This window comes from Girardinichthys multiradiatus, chromosome 10 (genome assembly GCF_021462225.1).
Source record: "Girardinichthys multiradiatus isolate DD_20200921_A chromosome 10, DD_fGirMul_XY1, whole genome shotgun sequence".
Taxonomy (NCBI): domain Eukaryota; kingdom Metazoa; phylum Chordata; class Actinopteri; order Cyprinodontiformes; family Goodeidae; genus Girardinichthys; species Girardinichthys multiradiatus.
Genome location: NC_061803.1, coordinates 21,759,252 through 21,779,899, shown reverse-complemented (window position 1 = coordinate 21,779,899; position 20,648 = coordinate 21,759,252). Strand labels below are relative to the sequence as shown.

At 43.4% G+C, this 20,648-nt stretch overlaps 1 protein-coding gene across 5 annotated transcripts in view; it reads right to left on the bottom strand.

The window, feature by feature from the left end:
* Window positions 1-39: 39 nt before the first annotated feature.
* Window positions 40-20,648, bottom strand: part of LOC124875719 (Snf2-related CREBBP activator protein) — a 51,122-nt gene continuing 30,513 nt past the window's right edge. For 3 of the 5 annotated variants that reach the window (XM_047378061.1, XM_047378065.1, XM_047378062.1), the window contains 18 exons: window positions 18,608-18,937; window positions 17,914-18,100; window positions 17,647-17,816; window positions 15,729-15,880; window positions 15,373-15,588; window positions 15,034-15,198; window positions 13,458-13,613; window positions 12,972-13,316; window positions 11,390-11,565; window positions 10,818-11,131; window positions 10,538-10,740; window positions 8,836-9,005; window positions 8,390-8,586; window positions 6,481-6,595; window positions 6,247-6,372; window positions 5,970-6,146; window positions 5,756-5,839; window positions 40-5,357 (listed from right to left, as the gene is read on the bottom strand). In XM_047378061.1, the coding sequence (XP_047234017.1) occupies window positions 1,173-5,357; window positions 5,756-5,839; window positions 5,970-6,146; window positions 6,247-6,372; window positions 6,481-6,595; window positions 8,390-8,586; window positions 8,836-9,005; window positions 10,538-10,740; window positions 10,818-11,131; window positions 11,390-11,565; window positions 12,972-13,316; window positions 13,458-13,613; window positions 15,034-15,198; window positions 15,373-15,588; window positions 15,729-15,880; window positions 17,647-17,816; window positions 17,914-18,100; window positions 18,608-18,937 (7,468 nt within the window). In that variant the 3' untranslated portion in view covers window positions 40-1,172. The remainder of the gene's footprint in view (window positions 5,358-5,755; window positions 5,840-5,969; window positions 6,147-6,246; window positions 6,373-6,480; window positions 6,596-8,389; window positions 8,587-8,835; window positions 9,006-10,537; window positions 10,741-10,817; window positions 11,132-11,389; window positions 11,566-12,971; window positions 13,317-13,457; window positions 13,614-15,033; window positions 15,199-15,372; window positions 15,589-15,728; window positions 15,881-17,646; window positions 17,817-17,913; window positions 18,101-18,607; window positions 18,938-20,648) is intronic. The other 2 variants (XM_047378063.1, XM_047378064.1) reach the window with 2 other exon arrangements.

The following is a 20,648-nucleotide window of genomic DNA, read 5'->3' as shown; positions in this document are numbered from 1 at the left end:
TCTGCTTTTTTTCCCCCTCTCCAAAAACACACATAAATATTTGTTGGACTTTTTATTCAACTGCAATTGTCTTCATTTTCAAGTAAAACAATGTGGAATAACAAGGGAACAAAGGAATGCAACAAATAAAGAGACTAACTGAAAAATAAGACCATCACCAGGAATCACCTGTTCCCGATAATATCTAAATGAAATTTTACTGTCAAATGGAGCTGCTTCACTCATTCTGTTCGCACATATTTCCTCTTGCATGAACCAAGAGCAATGGAAGTGATGTTGGGGTGACAATAAACCTGTTAGCACTGACAACGCACTGGATACAGACTGTTGAAATGGTTTTTTTTAAATGAGAAGCTGGACTCTTCCACATCAGGTGCTTCAACAAGGCAATCAGATCAGACACCATCGGGCCCAACAGGTGCTCTTTACAAACATTTACCTGCCCTCTTTATTCAGCATAAATACAAGACTTTAGTGTTAATTGTTCAATCAGTACATTTTCAAACTGTAGATACACACTGCAAGATACTAAGGACCAATTTACCCAGTTCATGTAGAACACTAAAACATACAGAAAAAGCCACATCATCTCTTAATGTGCAAATGAATCCCAATGAACAGAACTGGTGGGGTTGAACAGAGAGTTTATCAAAGCTCTGACAGACCTGCTCTCCTTCGACCAACCTGGAAGAAATCATAAAAATATGCATAATTTATCTAAAGAATGGAGAGTCGTGACAGCTGACAGAACTTGCAGAAGAAATCGTTCTCAAACCTCCAAGTTACAACGAATGGGTCACTTTAAGGTTTAAATGTTTGACAAATTAATTTCTATGTGAAACCCCCCAACATAGGTTGTTGTAAAGTCCCACCTCTGGTTTCCAGTCTTTAATAATTACAGTACTTTAAGTGTTTAATCTTGCACCTTTGTCCCTGGAGGTGAATTATCCACTGCGCCTCCCCCCATCAGCCAAGCATCCGAGCCTCCCCCCTCTCCAGCAGGCACCACCCAGCAGTGAGGGGGGCAAGCTCGGTTCAGAAAAGGAGCCAGGGAGGTGTCTGCGCTGTGCAGCACTCGCTCCCCGTGCAGCTGCAGCCCTGGAGGTCGTGACATGCTCGCATTTCTGTTTTTAACATTTTTTTCTTCCATTTTAAAATCTTTGGCACTCTGGTCATGTCTTGTTGCGTTGTTGATTAGAGGAGCGGGTGCTTGCAGCCGGCGAGCGCGCCTGTACTGCTGCAAGTGCAGCCACGCTTCGCAGCACCCTGTCCGGCATCCCCTCTGTTCCTGAGCTGCTAGTCACCTCCTGCGAGGTTTTCAGGGACCTCCTGTTGTCCTTTCGGTCCTTCTGCCTCTCCTTCCTGTTGCTGCCGCCTTTTGCCCGATCGGGGCTGCGGTCCCTGTCACGTTCACTCCCTGAGGAGGTGGCCCGAGAACCTCTGTGCTCTGTGTTCTGGGAACTAATGCTGCGGGTGCGCTGGCTGCTGTTACTGCTGCTGCGACTCCTGCTGCTGCGCCTGCCACAGTCGCCCTCACCGTCGCTGCTCATGCTGCTGCAGGCGCTGTGACCCTCTCCTTCCTTCCCTCTCGACAACTTCTTACTTTCTTTCTCCTCAGGTTTGGGCCTCTTGTACTCGACCTCCAGCGGTGGAACAAGCTGACCAGGGCACTGCCTTGTTGAGCGGGATACAGGGCGGCTTGTCTGATCTGGAGTTGGAGGTTTGCCGCTTTTGTTCTTGTTGCCATTCGGATTCACAGAGTTACTTTGAGGAGATGCCAGGATGCTTTTGGGCTTTTGGTTCTTGTCAGAAGAGGAAGCAGCTTTGGCTCCTGAATCTTTCCGTGTTGTGTGACCAGGAGTGTCCACTCTGCCTTTCATGGCCAGAAGCTTGGCAGCTGCATTCAGAGCCGAACACCTTTTCCCCAGAACTTCCGGCTCAGGAGGCAACAAGGGGGCGCTGTTTGTCTGTGCTTTACTGTCCTGTGCCGGCTGAGATCCTGCAGACTTCCTGGTCATCCTGACAGAAGATGTGTCGCTCCCCGATTCCCCACCAGTGGATGTGGTGGCGTTGTTTGACGCACTTCTCTCAGAACTATGTGTAACTTTTACGCCTTTCCTGTTCTTGTTGCCCACTTCCTTTTCCTGGTCCTGCTGCCGCCGCTTGGCGGAGCGTGTCAGCCGCTTCCTGCTCTCACTGCTGTCTGAGTCGGAGGAAGAAGAGGAAGAAGAGGAAGACCTAGAACACCTCCTGCAAAAGGGGGCAGTGTCTGCTTCCTCCTTAGTCTCATCCTCCTCCCTATCCTCCATCCCTCCCTCAGATGTTTCCACTCTCCTTCTCTTGGCAGGATGCCTGTTCTCGTAGGTTTTCTTGTGGTGGGCGTGCCGAGTAAGGGTCGACGAAGAGCTCCCAGATGATGGCGAAGAGGAGCGCACAGACTCCTGACTGCTCTCTCTGCTGATGGATCTCTTCTGCTTGGGAAGTTTTTGATCTTCAGGATCTTCCTGTCCCGCTTCTTTCCCAGGAGCGGTTTTTGGTTCTCCTCCTTTTTCCTTTCGTGGTTCAGAGGAGGTTTCCACCTTTCTCCTTTTAGGCAGTGACTTGCAGACGTTCTCCTCGTTGTTGGATTCTGCTTCATCCTCAATAGCATCTGCTCGTATTTCTCTGTCAGAATCTCCTTTAGTTTCCTTTACTTTGGCAGATTTTTCAGATGCGTCAGCAGTTGCATCCGTCTGGAGGGGAGTCTCTGTTGGAGTCTCTTTAGAAGCATCAATGGACGTGGACTGGTCTTCTACTGGGGAGATGATTGCAGTGGTTTGAGTGGAGCAAAAGGAAGGAAATGTTGATATCTGGGCTGCTTCCATGGGTGTAAGGGTTTTTTCTGGAGACGACATAGATGTAATTTCTGAAGGACTTTCTATAGAAGGCAGTATCGATGCTGGGATCTCTACAGTTTCCGTAGCAACTGTTGCAGGGGTAGAACAAGTAGTAGTTGTGCTGACTACCACTGTTGGAGGGGAAGAAGTTTCTGCAGATGTGTTCACCATAGCAGGTGTTGCATCATAGGTTTCTGGAGACGGGTTTGCCTCAGCAGGTGTTGCTGCTTGGGAAGTTGCAAAGGGTTCTGTTGACCTTTCAGGCTCTGGCATTACCTGAGCTTCCACACCTGTTTCTGTCGGTGGTGTTGAAACTGACTGAATCAGGACTGCAGTCACTTCAGTCTTTTCTGATGTAGTCTCGTCTTCAGCAGATGGAGTAACCGTTGCAATGTTCTGGTCAGATGTGGTTGGATTTGATAAAGTTGTTTGCTCTGTTTCTACTTGAGTTGTGCAGTTTGATTGGCTGGCCTGGGCTGTTTGTGATGCACATGGAAGTACTTCTAAAGTCGTCTCTGCGACCTCCTCACTTCCATGTGGAGTCAAGGTCCCAGTCCGTTCTGTGGGTGCAGCAGAGTCCTGCAGTAGGTCCTGTGGAGTAGCAGTTGCAGCTTTGTGCAGTTCGTCCGTTGTGGTGACACTTTCTGTTATACTAGGCTCAAATGAAGGGTGAAGTGTTTGGACTGCAGCAGCAGGTGGGGGACTAGCTTTTGAAGTTGCATCATCTGCGGAGGATTTACCAGAGTCTGGTTCTGTCGATTCCGTGTCAATAGGGACAGAGAAAGAGCTTGGTTCTAAAGCGGCTGTAGAAACACCAGCTGTGGACGTCACTAAGGTAAGCCTTGCTGAGACAGATGGAAGCGAGGTGTGACTTTCTGCCTCCGGGGGGGAAACTAGGGATGATGGGAGGTGACACTGAACTGAAGCCGATGTGGCGGCAGAAGCAGGTAGGGGTTCAGTTGGTTCAGCTGGTGCCTGAATTAATGGAGAGTCCAACATGGATGTTTCAACTGTATTTGCAGCAGAAGGCTGCGCTGAATTTGAAGCCTCTGTTGGTGCTTCGTTGGCTCTGGTAGACTTGGAGACTGTATCTGTGTTGAGAACAGCAGCAGCGGTGGTCTCTGGGGGCAGTCTGGTTTCAGGTTTTGGTTCATTGGAGTTTTGTACTTCACAAACAACATCCGACGTGGCTGTGGTGTCTTTACGGGGACGACCTCTCTTGCGTTTCGGGGACAGAGGGGGGTTCCCGTCCTCACTTGGGGAGGAAGGTGAAGGAGCCACTCTGGTTTCGGGCTCAGGTAAAGCAGTGGGGGTCTTAGGGGGCCGGCCCCTCTTTCTTTTCAAAGGCGTCAAAAGGCAGTTTATGCTGGACTCAGTGTCTGTTTTCTTGGTCTGAGATGCTCCTCTTCCTCGGCCCTGAAGATGCTGCTGCTCACCTAGCTGAGCTGCCATGCGGGATTCGGTTTCCAGCCTGCGACGTACAGGAAGGTTTCTGAGCACCGGCATGTCAGGAGAAAGGTGCGGTGGGGAGTAAGGAGGGTAACCTCTGACAGGCTGAGGGTGAACAGCCAGACTTTGTCCAGAGTCGTGGTCCTGAGGGGATCTGTCCGCAGTCGGTTTAGGCTTTTCATCGGGGCTCTGGGATGTGTTGTCTTTGCTTAGTTCATCAGTAAATCCAGTGGAGTGCTCCTCAGCCATCACCTCTTCTGAGGAGCCCCCGGCTTCGCTTCCCCTGCGTCTCCTCCTTCGTGGCTCCTTCTCCTCCACCACTGTGACAAGCCTTCCTGGAAGCTTCCGCAGGACTTTGGCTGATGGGGAATCATCCACCAGGCCCCGAAGCACCTCACCATCTGCTGTCTGACGCTTGCGAGGTGATCTGGAGCTTGTGGAGGGAGGAGACATGGGGCCATCATCATCTTTGGTCAGATGTTCTGCTCCAAAGCTAGAATCTAATGAAGACTCGGAGATTCTCCTTTCTTTCTCCTCTCTGACAGCTTTGGAGTCAGTCTCTCCAGCGCACTGCTGTTTCCCTGCAGTAGGAGAGCTGGTAGTGGGGGATGGGACTGGACTGGGGTGGGAACGGCTTGGTTGAGTCCTTGTTTTCGCAGTCTGCTGATCTCTGGTTGGAGACAAGGCTTTAAAAGACTTGGAGTCTTGAAGCTTGGTCAATGTGGAGGCTTTTAGAGGGGTGGAGTCTTTGGCAGGTGGTCGTCCTCTCAGACCGCTGCGGAGTCTTTCAGGGACTTCTCTTGGTGTCTGCGGCTCAGGTTCGGGTGAAGCTCCACGAAGTCGACCACTGGTCCGTGTGGAGGTCAGCGTCCTATCCTTGGGTTTACGTCCACGGCGGGCAGGAGCTAGAGAGGGTTCAGAAGAAGCTTGTGTTGAAAGAAAGTCCTCGTCATCTTCATCAGAAGAAGGGTGGAGCATTAGTCCCTCTTCCTTGGCTTGGTCCAGGCCCTTCCTGGCAGCTTCTACCTGCTCCTAAAACACAACAGCAGAATTCACACCATTTATGTTTTGATTTCTGCTCTATTTCACATTCTTACATCTTTTTTGATTTCACATTTTTAGTTTCCAACTGGCTGTTCGTAATCCATTTGGGACGATCTGGTCACCAGCCAAATTCTTGGTGCAACTCCAGTTTATACAGTTCCCCAAATAAATCCAAAACTTATTGAAGAATAATCTCTCAGCAATGGATGGTTAAATTCCTAACAGGCAGAGAGAAAGAAGCTGAAAAACTAACAAGAAAATATCTCTTCTCTGCATCTGCTTAGAAAAGAATAAATAAAAGTAAATAAACGTTAAGAACTTTGTCCCCCTGTAATGATTTCTGATGATTTTTCAGTAAAAGACGATGAAAGAAGTTCAAAGGTTACCTCAGCTTGCTTCAGCTCTTCTTTGCAGACGTCTTCCAAAGAAGCTTCCAGGAAGTTCATGGCGTAACGTTCAATGGGAGTGAGCTGCAGGAAACATGTGAGAGGAGAGCCGCTCAGTTTAGTTTTAACCAACAGATCGTCATGCTTAGAGTCTTCAGTAAAAACAAGACAAGATCAACATGTGGAAACCCAGAACAGCTGTTTCATCAGTCACCTGTTCCACCAGAGCAGCGATTTCTTGCTCAGCCTTGGACAGCTCCTCCACCTCCTCCTGTTCCCCTCCGTCGTCTAGTGGGATGTTCTCGTTAAACTCTGCCAGCTCGGCCACCTGCTCTGCTTTGGCCTGAGAGGCAGCCACGATGTCCTCCTCATCCTCGGCTCTACACAATGCCTGGACCGTTCATAAAGCAACGGGATGAGTCAAGCAGCAACAAGATGTTACAGAGGAGGAGAGGAACGACGATAAATTGATAGGAGTTTAAGTTTCTAACCTGTTCCAGAATGGTGGTGCTCTGTTTGTTGACGCCTTCCTCTTCCTCAGCCTGAGGCACAGACAGCTCCACGGCCACCTCCCTCTTCTCCCCATCATTGACGTCAAACAACTCCCTGATGGTTTGCTGGAAGGAAAAAACAAATTAGATACAATTAGCTCATACAATCCTTTTTTATCTGAACTTTTCCAAACATGATCTGTGTTCTTAGACAAACTGGATGGATGGAGGTACCTCTTTGAAGAAGGCAGTGGTGAAGTTTCCTCCCTCGATTGCCATATCTCCCAGCATCCTCTTCTGGTTGGCTTTCTTTAAAATGTTTTCCTCAACTGTTCGCTCGCTGATCAGTCTGAAAAAGCGGAGGAATTAAAACTGTTAGAATCATTGTGGCAACAATTTGGCTTAATTGTAAACACAAAACATTGACAAACTTTGAGGCTTCAGGCTGAGAATTGACTAATTAGCTGAACTGTGCAACAACCACTTTTAAACTTTGCCTGTTTTAGCCATTTTTTGTATTTCAGTCAGATATATCCTGATGTCCGGAAGAACAAACTACTACTAGAGACTGAATGAAGTGTGTGGATTTTTATGCCTGAACTTCAATGTGCATGAATCAAAGTAGAAAGTATTACTATGAACTTAATTAACTGACCGAGATGTTTCAGGTCCTGAATGATCTACATTTTCTTTGCTACAAAATCAAGGACGAAATCTAGACGAGTTTCAATGCAACACCAGCAAGGTATACATAGTACAGTGGCATGTGAGTGATATACCATGGTAGACTGAAGACAGTCAATGTTTGGGGAAAATATAGGACAATAGTGATATTAGTAAAACTGTAAGTTTGTCAAATAATAAAGAAAAATTATAATACTACTTCTGAAGCTTTTTCTTCAGAAGTAAATGGCAAAAATCGCCCAAAATCTCCAACCAGACAAACTTTAACATTCGGGGCCTAATTCAGTGAAACAGTGGTGGCAACAACTCGATCTGAGTTGTTCTTCAACCTGGTTTTTATGTCCAGGTGACTAAAATTAAGAACAGTTCAGAATACCAGTCACTTCAGTTTTCTAAAAGGGAGATACAGAAACGAGTAGGCCTGCATGATATTAGGAAAACATGCAATAATATTGGTGAATGTTGCAATAATGAGATGCCATGCAATAAATAAAAAGTATCATTAAAGTGTTCATGTCTTTCTGCTCTAGGTTCATCGCAAACACGAACGTCAGATAATGAGACGTATATTCAGCTACTGGAAAAATAATTAAACTAAATGTATTATTTTCATCTCAACAACGAGGTTTCATTTAAAATGTTGCATCTGCTGTTTCAGACCCTAACCACCACTTTACCTTCAAAAATGTTTTATGCTGCATTTACTAACAAGTGTCTGAATATGTTACAGACACTAACATTAGTTGCAGTCCAAGCAGTTCCCCCTGAAACACATATTGGGTACAGTGATATTATATTGAGATAATGGTAAATTTGCGAAAAATTGTGAGCCCTAGTGAAGAGGCACTTCATTTTACAGCATCCCTGTGAATCCAAGTGTTGACTAATATCAGTAATAACTTGGCTTCACCAGACAAAAACATTGCCCACTTACTACTGAAAGTCCAGGGATTTAAATACCTGGGATTTTTTGTTACTCAGGTAAAAGGAACCCGTGGCAATCTGTTTACACTGCTCTGAAAGCCTGCAGAAAATTGATTTAAAATCAGCCTCTGCAGTGGAAAAGGGGCTTTATTCTGTGGGGTCACTCGAAGGAGGAAGTGAAAAAGAGAGAGATTTGGAGAACTTTTGCAAGGCAGAGTGGGGAAATATTACAACACTTGTGGGAGGCTGATAGTCTCAACTCAAGGAAGGTTGAATGTTGAAATTGAATAACATAAGTATTAGTTGTGCATACTTGTGCAGACCGGCTATTGCAGCTTATTTAATCATCACATTATCCTCCCAGCAGATTAACATGTTTTTAGTCTGAATGGTGCAGGATAAAGGTGGAAAACTCTGGAATCCATTAATCATCATCTGATTTCCGGCTTCAAGTCAGGCTTTTTGTTGACAAATGTGTTTCGATATTAACAGGACTTGCCTAACATTTTGTAACAGGACTAATTAAATGGACCACCTGTAGATGTGGACATCCCGGGTCTGTCCGATTCGATGACAGCGGTCTTGAGCCTGAGCATCCATGGTGGGATTCCAGTCGCTGTCGTAGAAAACCACAGTATCAGCCCCAGTCAGATTGACCCCAACACCCCCGCTGCGAGTTGACAAAATGAAGCAGAAGATGCGTCGGTCTGCATTGAAGCGCTCCATGAGGGCCTGCAGAGGAAGATGTGCGAATCGTACGTTTAAAAACAACTGTTAACAAACGTGCTTCACAATTACACCAACACTCATAAAATAGCAGATCGAATAAAAACTGTTATAAGAATAAATAAAACACAGAAGAGTTGAGACTATTTAGGGTCTCATTCTCAACTCATTTAAAACTTTAAAACTAAGCAATAATCGGGTTGAGGTCATCAACCAGATGACCTCAGTCTTCTTTTGGTTAAAAATTCCCCAAACCTGTCGTTGCTCCACGCGGGTGCTGCCATCCAGACGGAGGTAGATGTGTCCGTGGTAGTTGAGGAACTGCTCGAGCACGTCCAACATGCGTGTCATCTGAGTGAAGATCAGCACTCGGTGGCCTCCTGACTTCAGCTTTCGCAGCAGAGTGTGGAGAGTCTGAAGCTTACCTGCATGCAGAGCACGCACACACACATCCGTGTTTTACTATCTTTATGAGGACTTTTCAGTTACTTCCATTGACTTCCATTCATTTTCCTTGATTTTTAGTGCCAACCCTAACCCTAACAATAACTCAATTCATACCCTAGTCCTAAACCTAACCCCTGTCCCAAGAACGGAATTTGGAAAAGTGAGGACCAGGAAAATGTCCTCACTTTGTCAAAATGTCCTCACTTTGCGATAAAAATACGAAAATTGGTTCTCACTCAGCAACAAGTACAAGTACACACACACACACACACACACACGCGTTTAAGAAAACAGAACCTGCAGCATTTACAAGGTTGCAAACAAGGTGTGATCCTGGACTTATTGATGTGAAAGATGAACGGTTGACCTCTGAACTTCAAAGTTATGTGATATTTTGGTAGCTGGAGGAGAGCAAAATACAGCTGCATTCATGAGGATCTCCTGTGATTTCAACCACATTTTCTCTGTTAAACTTGCAGAACAGTTTTTGCCAACAGAAATGATACTGAACAGTATCATTTAATTATAGGGATCAAAAAAGTAAATGGTGTAGATTTAGAGAGAACTATTTTGGCCAGTAGAGCCAGTAGAACAAAACAAGTCAGAATAGCAAAGATAATAATGCTGACTAACATGTTCCAATATATCATTTATCCATATCTGCGTCTATAGATGAAGATCTTACAACAATTTAATTCCTTCCTCTACAGTACCTTAATGGTAACTGCATAGCACAACTGCAAACCAAGACATGGCGTCCACCTTAAGGAGAACATTAATCAGAGAGGCAGCCAAGAGGCTTATGATAACTGTGGATGAGCTGCAGTAATCCACAGCTCAGGTGGGAGAAACAGTCATATAACTCTCCCTCTGGCAGTAATGGAAGAGTGGCAAACTCATGAGACGTCCCCTCTGCCGTCATACAAAAGACATGCAGGGATCAATGCAAACATGTTGAAGGTGCTTTGGTCAGATGAGACCAATATTAAACTTTTTGTTCTGGGTGCAAAACACTGTGTATGATGGAAAAATAGCATTGCACATCATCCTGAACGCAACATCCCCATGGTGGAGCTTGGTGGTGGCATCATGATCCTGTCGGGATTCTTTTCTTCAGCAGGAAAATAGAAGTAGAGTTAATGGGAAGTTGAATGGAGCTAAATGCAGGACAATCCTGAAACCTGGAGAAGGCTGTGAAACACTTAGGGCTGGGGTGAATATTCAGCTTCCAGCAGGACAACAATCCTAGACCTAAACATACAGCCAGGACTACAGTGAAATGGTTTAGATCAATGCACATTCACATGTTGGAATGGCCTAGTCAAAGTCCACACCTCAGCATAACTGCGAATAAAAGACAATGGTGTGTGGATGTAAAGTGACAAAATGTGGAAAAGTTAAGTAGCATGAGCTGATGTGAATAAAGAGTTTCTTTAATGGATGATCCTTTTCATCACTGATGTCTTGAAAGTACATTGGTTTTCCTGTATGTACCCATTCTATAACTCACCACAGTCATACTGTATGAGCCTCAGGTCAGGAAACTGAGTCCTCATGTTGCAATGGATGCGGTGGAGGCTGCGAGTTAGTGGAGCGACCAGAGCTGATAGCGTGGAGGAGAAGACTGCCTGTTTGTGACTCAGAGATGGAGGAGGGTGGCAGCAGTGCATGGAGATCACTGGAGCTTCCACAGGAGGAATCGCAAACACAAACCTAAACATAGAAAAATTATTAATTAACAATTCCCCCTCCTTTATTAGACAGATGTGTGTCAGTTTTAAAATGTCTACCTGTCAATGACATCACTGAGGAGCTCCACCCTTTTGCCAGGGCTGTGGATGGCTTCTCTTAAAGCAGGGCTCTGAAACCAGTAGTCTTGCTTGTCCTGCTGCTGTGCGTACAGACAGCTGCTGTGGCCCGAGCGGCTCCACTCCCCCTTCGCATCCAGAACTGCCGGAGATGGGTGAGGGCCGGGGAGGAAAGTCAGAAAGTCTAATACCTCATGGCCGTACACAGGCATTGCCCCGCAGCGGCGCTCATTGACTCGGAAGACAAAGTCCAGCCGGCTGTCTCGCTGCCGTTTGATCTCATCAGCCAACCATGACTGTTAAACCACAGAAATTCAGATAGATATGAGAGGGAATGTTGCAAAAGTCATGTTCATAGACCAGAATCACTTTGCAGTCTGATGACCATAATGCTGTAAATTAATGTGAGATGTGCCTGCAAGAATCCCTCATGCCATCAGTTGGAACCAATTTCTTTCACATGCATGCTCTATTTTCGCAGAAATTGGGACTAGAAATGAAGACAACAAGACAGTAAACACCATGTAAAGATATCAACAGCAGAAGCTGCTCACCACATGGAACGGAGAGCGTAGAGGCGGGCGAGGTGCCCTCCTGCGAGGGGGGTCGGTCTTTGCACTCCCACTGGGCTTTGACTTTGTGGTAGCTGGTGGTTGGTTGCTGCTGCTGTTGTCTTGAGGTGCTGCTGAGGGTTTGGCCACACATGGTAAGGTAGCCACCAGAGCTGGAGCTAAGAAGATGATGGAGAATAAGGCAGAGAGAAACATTCAACACATCCGTTGTGAGAAATTCTAGTCTAAGATTTACAAACGTTCTGGAGTTTTTTTACATGTCACCACACTACAACTACAACCTATCATGGATTTTACTGGGATTATAATTGATGGATCAAAACACAATAGTGCTCAATTGTGAAAAGGAAGGAAAGTGATACACGGATTAATATTTAGTTTTATGACCGATAAAATCAACATTCAGAGTCAATATTTTGTAAAACCGCATTTTGCTGCAATTGCACCTTAGTTGTTTAGGATATGTCTTTAAAGACTTTGTATAAGTACATATTTTTGTCCTTCTTTGCAAAATAGCTCAAGCGCAGTCAGATTGGATGGAGAGCATCAGTGAACATTAAAGTCTTCCCACAGATTCTCAGTTGGATTTATGTTTGGACTTTGACTGGGCCATTCTAACTCATAGTTTAATCTCAGCCATTCTATTGTAGTTCTGTCTGTATGTTTATGCTCATCAGTCTGCTGAAATGTGAACCTCTGCCCCAGTGGCAAGTTTTTTGGCAGCCTCCAACAGTTTTTTTCCAGGATTGCCCTGTATTTAGCTCCATCTTCCCATCAACAGCTTCACTGTGCCACCAGGACAAAAGCATCTCCCACAGCATGATTCTGCCACTACCATATTTTACAATGGTGTTGTATGCTGTGGGTGATAGCAGTAGTGTAGTATTTACACAGAGAAAATATCTCGCAGCAAAGTAAAACTAGTACTACTAATTGGTTTCCTTCAACAACTTTCTTCTCAAGTGCAAAACTGATTGTTGAGTTGTTCTGTCAACAATCTTCCACATGAGCTGTGGCTCTTTTCAGCTCCTCCAGAGCACTGCCTTTTATTCTGATTTATTTACTCATTCTGGTGACCTCTAAAGGCATTTGGTTGCATTGTTTTTTTTTTTTTTTAGGGATACTGGATTAAGTAGCTTTTAGAGTTTTTTTTTACATTTGAGAACCACTTATTTTTCCGCCACTTCCCAATCACACACTACTTTGTGTTGCCCAATCAATTAATATTTTAATAAAGTATATTACCCTCTTGGAAAATACCAAAAGAAAACTCCAAGTTACTCAGCCAAGTAGCTTTGAAACCTTTTGTTTTTTTTGCAAAAACATTTAACACAAACTAATATTTTAGAGTCAAATATTTTTATATGGCTAAAACCCTACAAAATATTAACTCGTCTTTTGTGCATCTTTAAAACCTCACAGAAAGGTCGATATCAAACACGGCAGGAATTTGGTTTTAATAAAACTGCAACAGTCTTGCAGAGTAGGAAACATCTGCAGGAATTCTGCATCCAGAGAGGCTTGTTGCTCAGAGAAAAAACAAAGCCTTTCTGCGTGTTCTCACCTGGCTGCTCTGTGCTGGAGGGAGGCGGCTGCACGACCTTGAGAACAGGCCGCAGGGGCTGGAGCTGGTTCGGGTTGGAGCTTGGGTGTCTGAGGGGAGCTATTGTGTAGTGAGCTGTAGCAGGACCAGAACCAGGACCAGGGGTGCGCGGGGCAATCTGCAGGGGAGCTGTGTTCCTGACAGGTGGGGTGTTGGAGTGGTGGTGTAGGGAGGAGGTTGGAGCCTGAGGAGCAAGACGTGGGGAAGGGGCGACTGCCAGTGAGGGGACTGGCCCACCCTCCTTGCCTGATGCCTGGCGCACAACAATCTTCACGACTCCAGGGCTGCTCACCATGGAGGAGGGCACTAAAATTAAATAAACAGGAAGGAATCATTTTCTAAACACAACTGGAGGATAAACCTTTGCGCCTTAAACTACAAGTACTTGGGTTAAATTTACAGCATCTGCGTTTGCGGAGTGGCTGAGAGAGGTTAAAGGTGGAATACCTTGTGGTGAGGCGTTGTGTGTCAGCTTGTTTGCAGTGGGACTAGCAGCAGGTGTGTTTGCAGCGTGTGTGCTGGTTGTTGTCTGGACAGTCAGCTGTGCAGGCTGGCTGATCAGGTGATGCTGCATCCCGCTAGACACCAGGTGCATGACATTACCTACACAGCACCAGAAAAAAGGTCCAAATGAGACCAGGTCCCTACAGGGTGCCTACACATTTTCCATTTGAAGAAAATCACGCTTTTCAAGACTCAAGTTAAAATGAAATTAACTGAAGACTGAAATTTAAATACCAAGCTCAGTTTGACAATTTCTGACATGAAAGTACAAACATCGAATAGGTTTAGTTTATTTCTTTCCATGTGAAGCACGAACCAACCTTTCAACTTTGACCTTTACATCTCTAAAAAAAATTTTGCTCGACCATATTTTGCTTAGACAAATTAAATCCTTACTTCAGCCAAAATACAAGATCTATCTTGAAACATTATGCTAGTCTCTCATAACGGTGATGTTTTCCAGTTATTCCAAACTGTTATTGTACCATTGTGTTGATATAAACCACCTCCAGCTTTCATTAAAAGAACAGGTAATTAGTCTCCATAAGGCTAAACATTAAAAACTCAGAAGGTCAAAGTTTCTGAATGTGTATCCTGTGAAATGGTTACATGTGGGATGATACAATCACTGAGCAGACATTAATAAAAGCACATTTGTTAGAAAAGAAAACACGTTTTACATGTGTGGACTTCTGGTGTCAGAAAGAAAGAATTCTGATTGGCTAATCTCAGACCCCCCCTTAGCTCATTGGCTGGATGATGGAACTCAGCTAATGGATTGGCCAAAAACTCCCTCCCAGCTCCCTGTCACTGTGTTTTGTTTCTGCTTTTCTCAGTTTGAGCTCTAAACCTCATGAAAAGGAAAAAAAAAAAAAAAAGCTTTGCATCCAAGCAAAAACTGCTCACTGTGGAGGTCTGAGCCCCGCAGGAAAGGGAACCGGGTCATAGCAGAAACCCACCGAGGTCCAAGTAAAGTTTTGATGCCTGACGGTGTGAGGAGTAAACTGTCCATCTTCATCTCCATCTTCATCTCCATCACGGTGGATTTGGGGGAGATGGTTTAACCCTTTTCGTTTCATTTAATAATTAATTTGTTTTATTTCAAATTAGTTAATCTATTATTAATAGGTAGACTTAATGCAGCAATACTGAGCATATTCCCTGTTTCTTTTCTAATAAATACCATAAAGATTAGTAAATCTTTATGGTATTTATTATATTTATTGACTAACACAAGTTAGTTATTACACATGGTTTAATATCAATGTGATCAAAGTATTAAAATCTTCAAAGCTGTACACAAAACCCATTTCCTAAACGCCTGAGAGACATGCATCCAACACCAAATCTGCACTTAAACTAGGTTTAATTGCTGCAGATGTTCTAGAGATGCTCCATGATATTTTCTAAAATATTTAAAATAGTTAAAAATGTTCTTCTAGTGGTGATCTGTAAGGACAGATGCTGCAAATAAATGTAAATTTAGTATAAATGTTTCAGACGGGTGAACAGCAACAACCTTGAACTGGACGTGGGCCAGCTGCTGGGACCTGGTGTATCTGAGCTCCAGACAGAGTCAGTTTGTTGCCTTGAAGCTGGAAGGTGACGGGTTTGCTGCCCTGGCTTGATGATACAGGTCGCCCTGCCAGAGAGGCCAGCTGTGCGATGCTCACCACCTCACCGGCTGGCAAAGAAAGACAAGACAAATATTAGTCTGAAACTAGTTCATTCTTTTATTTCAAATGTAAAATTGCATTTCTCTAAATTCAGGGTGAATAATCCTTACCAGGAGTGCCAAGAAATGTGAGTTTTACGGAGATAACTTTTCAAACACTTCACCAAAAGGTAATGCACTCACATGGCAGCCTTGCTTGCATATCAGGGCTGAGTAAAACCCTCTGGGGCATGATGTTGCCGGGGGTTGGACTTGAATGGGCTGGGATACCGGCTGCACAGGGAGCAGTAGGAGGCCGCACGGTCAGTATTGGCCTAGGCGCGCTGGATCTCACTGCAGTTTGAGGAGAGGGATGGATCGGAGGACGAAGTCCAGCTGTGGATGCAACTGAACACATCACTGAAAGACATGAATAAGGACATATGTACATGCAAAATAAAAACAAATACCCAAGGTTTCCAAACAATGATTTTTCAAAAGGTTTCTTACAATTAGTTTTTTTTTTTCTTTTTCTTTTAATCAACATGCATTTCACCAACCTTGTTGAACAACAGGAGCAGAAGCAGGAGCTGGAGTGGCCTCTGGGACTGGAGGAGGTTTAGTGGTCTGAGCTGCAGGTGGAACGGAGCAGGTGGGTTTGTTCATCAGCAGAACAGGCCGATTATCACCTTTAGGAGGCGGCTGGAACATCCTAAGATACAATCACAACAGTAATTTAAACAGTGGATTACACTTAACAGTAATCTACTGACAAAACTAAATTAAAATGTGCAGTCAAAAGTGAAATTCAATTAGACACTACAAATAATTCATTACATTCAAAAAAGCAAAATAGCAGCACTGGTAATTAGTATAGATGCTGAAAAGGCATTCGAGCTTTCTTTATAGGGTCCTACATAGATTTGGTCTACACGAAACAATGATTAAAGCAATTTAGGTTCTATACAATAAAGCTACTGCTAAGATTAAAGTTAATGGATAATTGATGTTAAATATTTTTATTTGGGAAAGAGGAAGAAGACAGGGCTGTGAGTGTTTCCTTTATGCTTGGAACCATTTGCCCAATACATAAGACAAAACAAAGAAATAAAAGGTTTTAATGTTCAGGGCAAGAAGCATAAACTAGCTGGCTATGCAGACAATATTTTGATTTTGAGATACTTTGTTAAAAGGAAAGATAAAACGGGTTGCAGAATCACTTCAGCAGCTGGTAAACAGGGGAATATAACTCAAAGATAGAGGTATTACTTCTGGCTTGTAAACCCATATATAAAAGGATTAAAAACATGGAAACGCACTCAACTTTATATATTAAAATAAAATGGGAAAGGGAGGGAGGAATACATTTAACAGAGAAGGAATGGAAAACCATATGGGAATACCAATGGAAATGTAGTAGCTCATAGTTGGAGGGAATTTAAGTGGAAAAGTACAATCAGATATTTCATTATTCCCTATAAAGGCAAGTCACCGGCATGTTGGACAAACTGTGGAAATGTTAATGCAATTTACTGGCAGTAAATACACAGAGCAATACAACACATTTTCAGGAATCATTTTCCTTTGGAAAGTTAAACTTCATTTTTTGGACTCATGCCTGACGGATGCCCAAAGAAAGATAAAGACTTGAATATAATTGTAGTGGTGGCAGAAAGGAAAGACAGCACAAAAAAATGGCGCTCACAGGAAAGCCCAACTCTGGACACGTTGACGGACATCACAATAATCATTAACAGGATGGAGAAGATGACAGCGGAGGTCAATCATAAAAGGAATCTCTTCACCTAACGCTGGAAGAAATGGATGGACTACATTATATTACACACACCAAGCTTTGACTTTTGACGTTACGAATCTCAGCTATGATGTCATATTAATCTTAGATCCACTAATCACAAATTAATGTTTCTGGGATTGTTGTTTTTTTTGCTTGTTTTGTTCTTTCATATAAAAAAACAAGAGATTGAGACCGATGTTCTGTGAACACCAATTTAAAAAGATTTGCACAAGATGTTGACCCACAGATGAAAGTTCAGACCTAATTTTAGGAAAGACTGCTTCTAAAGGCTCTCACTATGTGTCAGGAAAGTGTTGTAAAAGAGGCAAAATGTGGACTATGCATTATTCATATTAATATAGTCATGATTTCTAGGTTTCCTGAAAGCAAAATATGTATGCACTTTAATAAATAGATTCCACATACTGGCCAGTTTTAGTCCCTTTCTCAATAGAAGCATGAGGTATGTTATGTTATGAGACAGGCAAAGAACCATAGCACCGGATACTTGTGTCCAATAACCCTAGTTTCATTATAGTTCCCAGTTTCTTCCATGTCCAAACTTAGGGACAAGAGGAAAATTCTGGATAAAGATTCTTGAGCTTAAATCTGTTATCTCTCCTAACAAAACTATATTTACAAAATGTAATAATAATAATAATCTTAGCAGCAGCGTGTACCTGTTGACCTTCATGCGGACCGGTTTGGGTCTCGGAGGTGGTTCAGGAGATTCCGTAATGTCCTGTATAAGCTGGCGGCTGACCTTGTGGCGCGGCAAGAACACCTCTGCCTGGTAACGGGTGACATGGCGCTCCAAACCGACAAGATCAAATGCAGAAAGGTCGCAGCGCTGGAAAGTTAAAGGGACAAAAACATTTTGGCATCCTTTCAGAGCTCATTCTAGCAGAAGATTCAAGCTTTTTGAGCATCCATTCACTCATGCCAACCTTCAAAGGCGAAACCTCCAGAGCTTTTTGCACCAGGGATGCAGTGTGGAAGACGATGGGCTGAGTGATGAAGGGTGACTGGATAGGTCGAGGGTCAAACAGGTTGGGGTGGTTGCACACTTTGCGGAGCTGCATGAGAATGTTAATGACAGACATGAAGTGTCCACTGGCCAGTGTCTCCCGGGTCCTGTGAATCAGAAAGAAAACAAGCAGTGATTTATAGGGGAGGGGTAAACGCTATCATGCTACAACCAGTGTTTCATTGGGTTCTATGTAACAGACCAACACAAAGCAATGCATAACTTTGAAGTGGAAGGACATGAGTCATGTTTTTTTTTATTCTTCTCAAATAAAAAGCTGTAAAAAAAGTCGTGCACTTGTACCCCGCCCCATTTACTCCCATACCCCAGTGCAACAGTGGCAAGAAAAAAATGACCTTGTTATAAAAGAAAGTTGATGGGAAGAAGAACAACAAGTCTAAACACACAGCCACAAATACAATGGAATGGTTTAGATGAGCATATTCATTTGTTAGAACTAGAATGACCTGATGAAAGTCTAGACTTTCCAGACCTTCCACTTTACAATTATGCACTACTTTGTGTTGTTGTATAATATGAAAACTGAGAAAAGTCCAAGGTGGTATGAACACTAATTGTAAATATTTTCCTTTAAAAATGTTGTGGGAACTCACGAGGCTTGTGCCATGAAGTCATCGTAGAGAAATCTCTGCCTTTTGGAGAGGCGACAGCGCACCACATGTTCATATTTCTTCGGCATCTGCTTCTCAACGTCGGCCTTGATCCTCCTGAGCAGGAACGGCCTCAGCACCTTGTGAAGCCTCTTGACCAGGCCTTCGTTGTACTCCTGACTGCCCTCGATCATTCCCGTCAGCGGGTTGGAGAACCACTCCTTGAATTCACGGTGGGACTGGAAGACGTGGGGCATCAGGAAGTGCATGAGTGACCAGAGCTCCATCAGGCTGTTCTGCAGAGGAGTTCCTGTCAGCAGCAGACGTCTGTGGCTGTGATGGGGAGATGGCAGAACTGACGTCAGGATAAAGACTAATTTAGCAAACTTTAAGACAGTTAAATATGGAGAAATACAGCAATATCTGCTGTTGTCCAAGATCTTGCAATTTTCAGCTTGATCTGATCAGAAGAATGACTGGACAGTCAGCAATTCCTAATCCCCTACTTATGACTGCAAGAGAGACCAAGACTTCCGGTGACTAACAGGAAGGCTGAACAATGTACAGCAAAGTTGCCCATTTTTTTATTCTTTTGACCAATCAACCTCTGTCTATTATGTAACGGAAAATGATGGCAGCTTTTTGGAAGTCTCCGTTAAAGTAAGATCTCCATTCTCCTTAAAATAACACATGGAGATTCCTGTTTTAGTAATGTTATTGTTAGAAAATACTAGTAAAAACACTGTTAAACAGCAACTCCTACTAATCAAACACTGAATGCTTGAGAAAAATAAAAAAAATACATTTTTGCTGCGCTTACCACTTCCTACATTAGAGTTCTTAAAAAGTAATCAAAATCATGTTTTACAGACCTGAATGAGCAGCTCAGATCTCAAAGAGAAATGGAAATCGGCATGGGCCAGGAAGAGTCAGATTTGTTTAAATGTTTGATTATTTAATTTATTCACAAATCATTTCTGATGTGTTATAATCCAGCAGCCTAAATCATAACTATGGCTTAAAAAACTCCTCCTGATTACATGTATACTGTACCAAATGTTAAAACTCCTCTCAGTCCTTCTATGCATTGCTTCAAGGAATTCAGATCATGTACTGTTTTTAAGTGCTCTTGATCATTAGTTCCCCAGGCATCCTGAAGGTCTTTCAAATGTTTTCTTTGGACTTCAGCTGCTTTTTTCACTCATTCTCAGTCCAGTCCTTGGCATCAGATTGTGTAGTGTGTGCTTCAAAACAATAAGGAAAGCAAAGAAGAAGAGGTAACCTGACAAAATGTCTCCAGTAGATGAACAGTATCTGAAAAAGTTTAACACAAAACTTACACAGAACCTAGTTGGTGCTAAAAGCCCATTTTCTTTCTGTCAATCTGTGTTTGGTATTTTTATTAAGAGATCCATTTAAAAAAATGTAAACTAATACTTTCTTTGTGACAGGTCGACAAAGTGCTCAAAGATCCTGTTGAATGATTTAACAAAAAAATGATTGAAAAAAATATTCAAATTCTAAAGCAGAAACCCTGAGACCTTCATGAACCTTGTTTTTTTCTTCTGGTCAGTTTCACTCCAAAACGGACACCAGAGTAGGAATTTGGGCAGACTGCCTGACTGGGGCACCACTGCTGACCTGAACCATAGAAGAACGGTAAATGCTTTGACCAAAAGGCATTTATGAAGAGATTTAAACTGGTAATGTTACAAATTTCCTTTTAGAATGATTTTAATTCAGTGTCAGAGTGCATCTGCTCTGAAGAAATCACAAGTTGTGGCTATAGAACAGCAGGCTGTAACCCTGACCTGAGCTTTATCCTCTCTCCTTTGCTACAAATACATTTAAACAAATGTAAAAGTTTGTGAATTTCATTATAGTAACACTTTTCATGTTTGGACTGAAGTGTAATTGCTTTAACAGAATAATTGCTCATTACTGTAAATCACTTTTTTTGTCTCCCTCTGACACTGAAGAGAACAAGACATACTGATCAGTGCAGGTAAATTAAAATCCATTACAGGTCCGTCTTTCCAAAGTT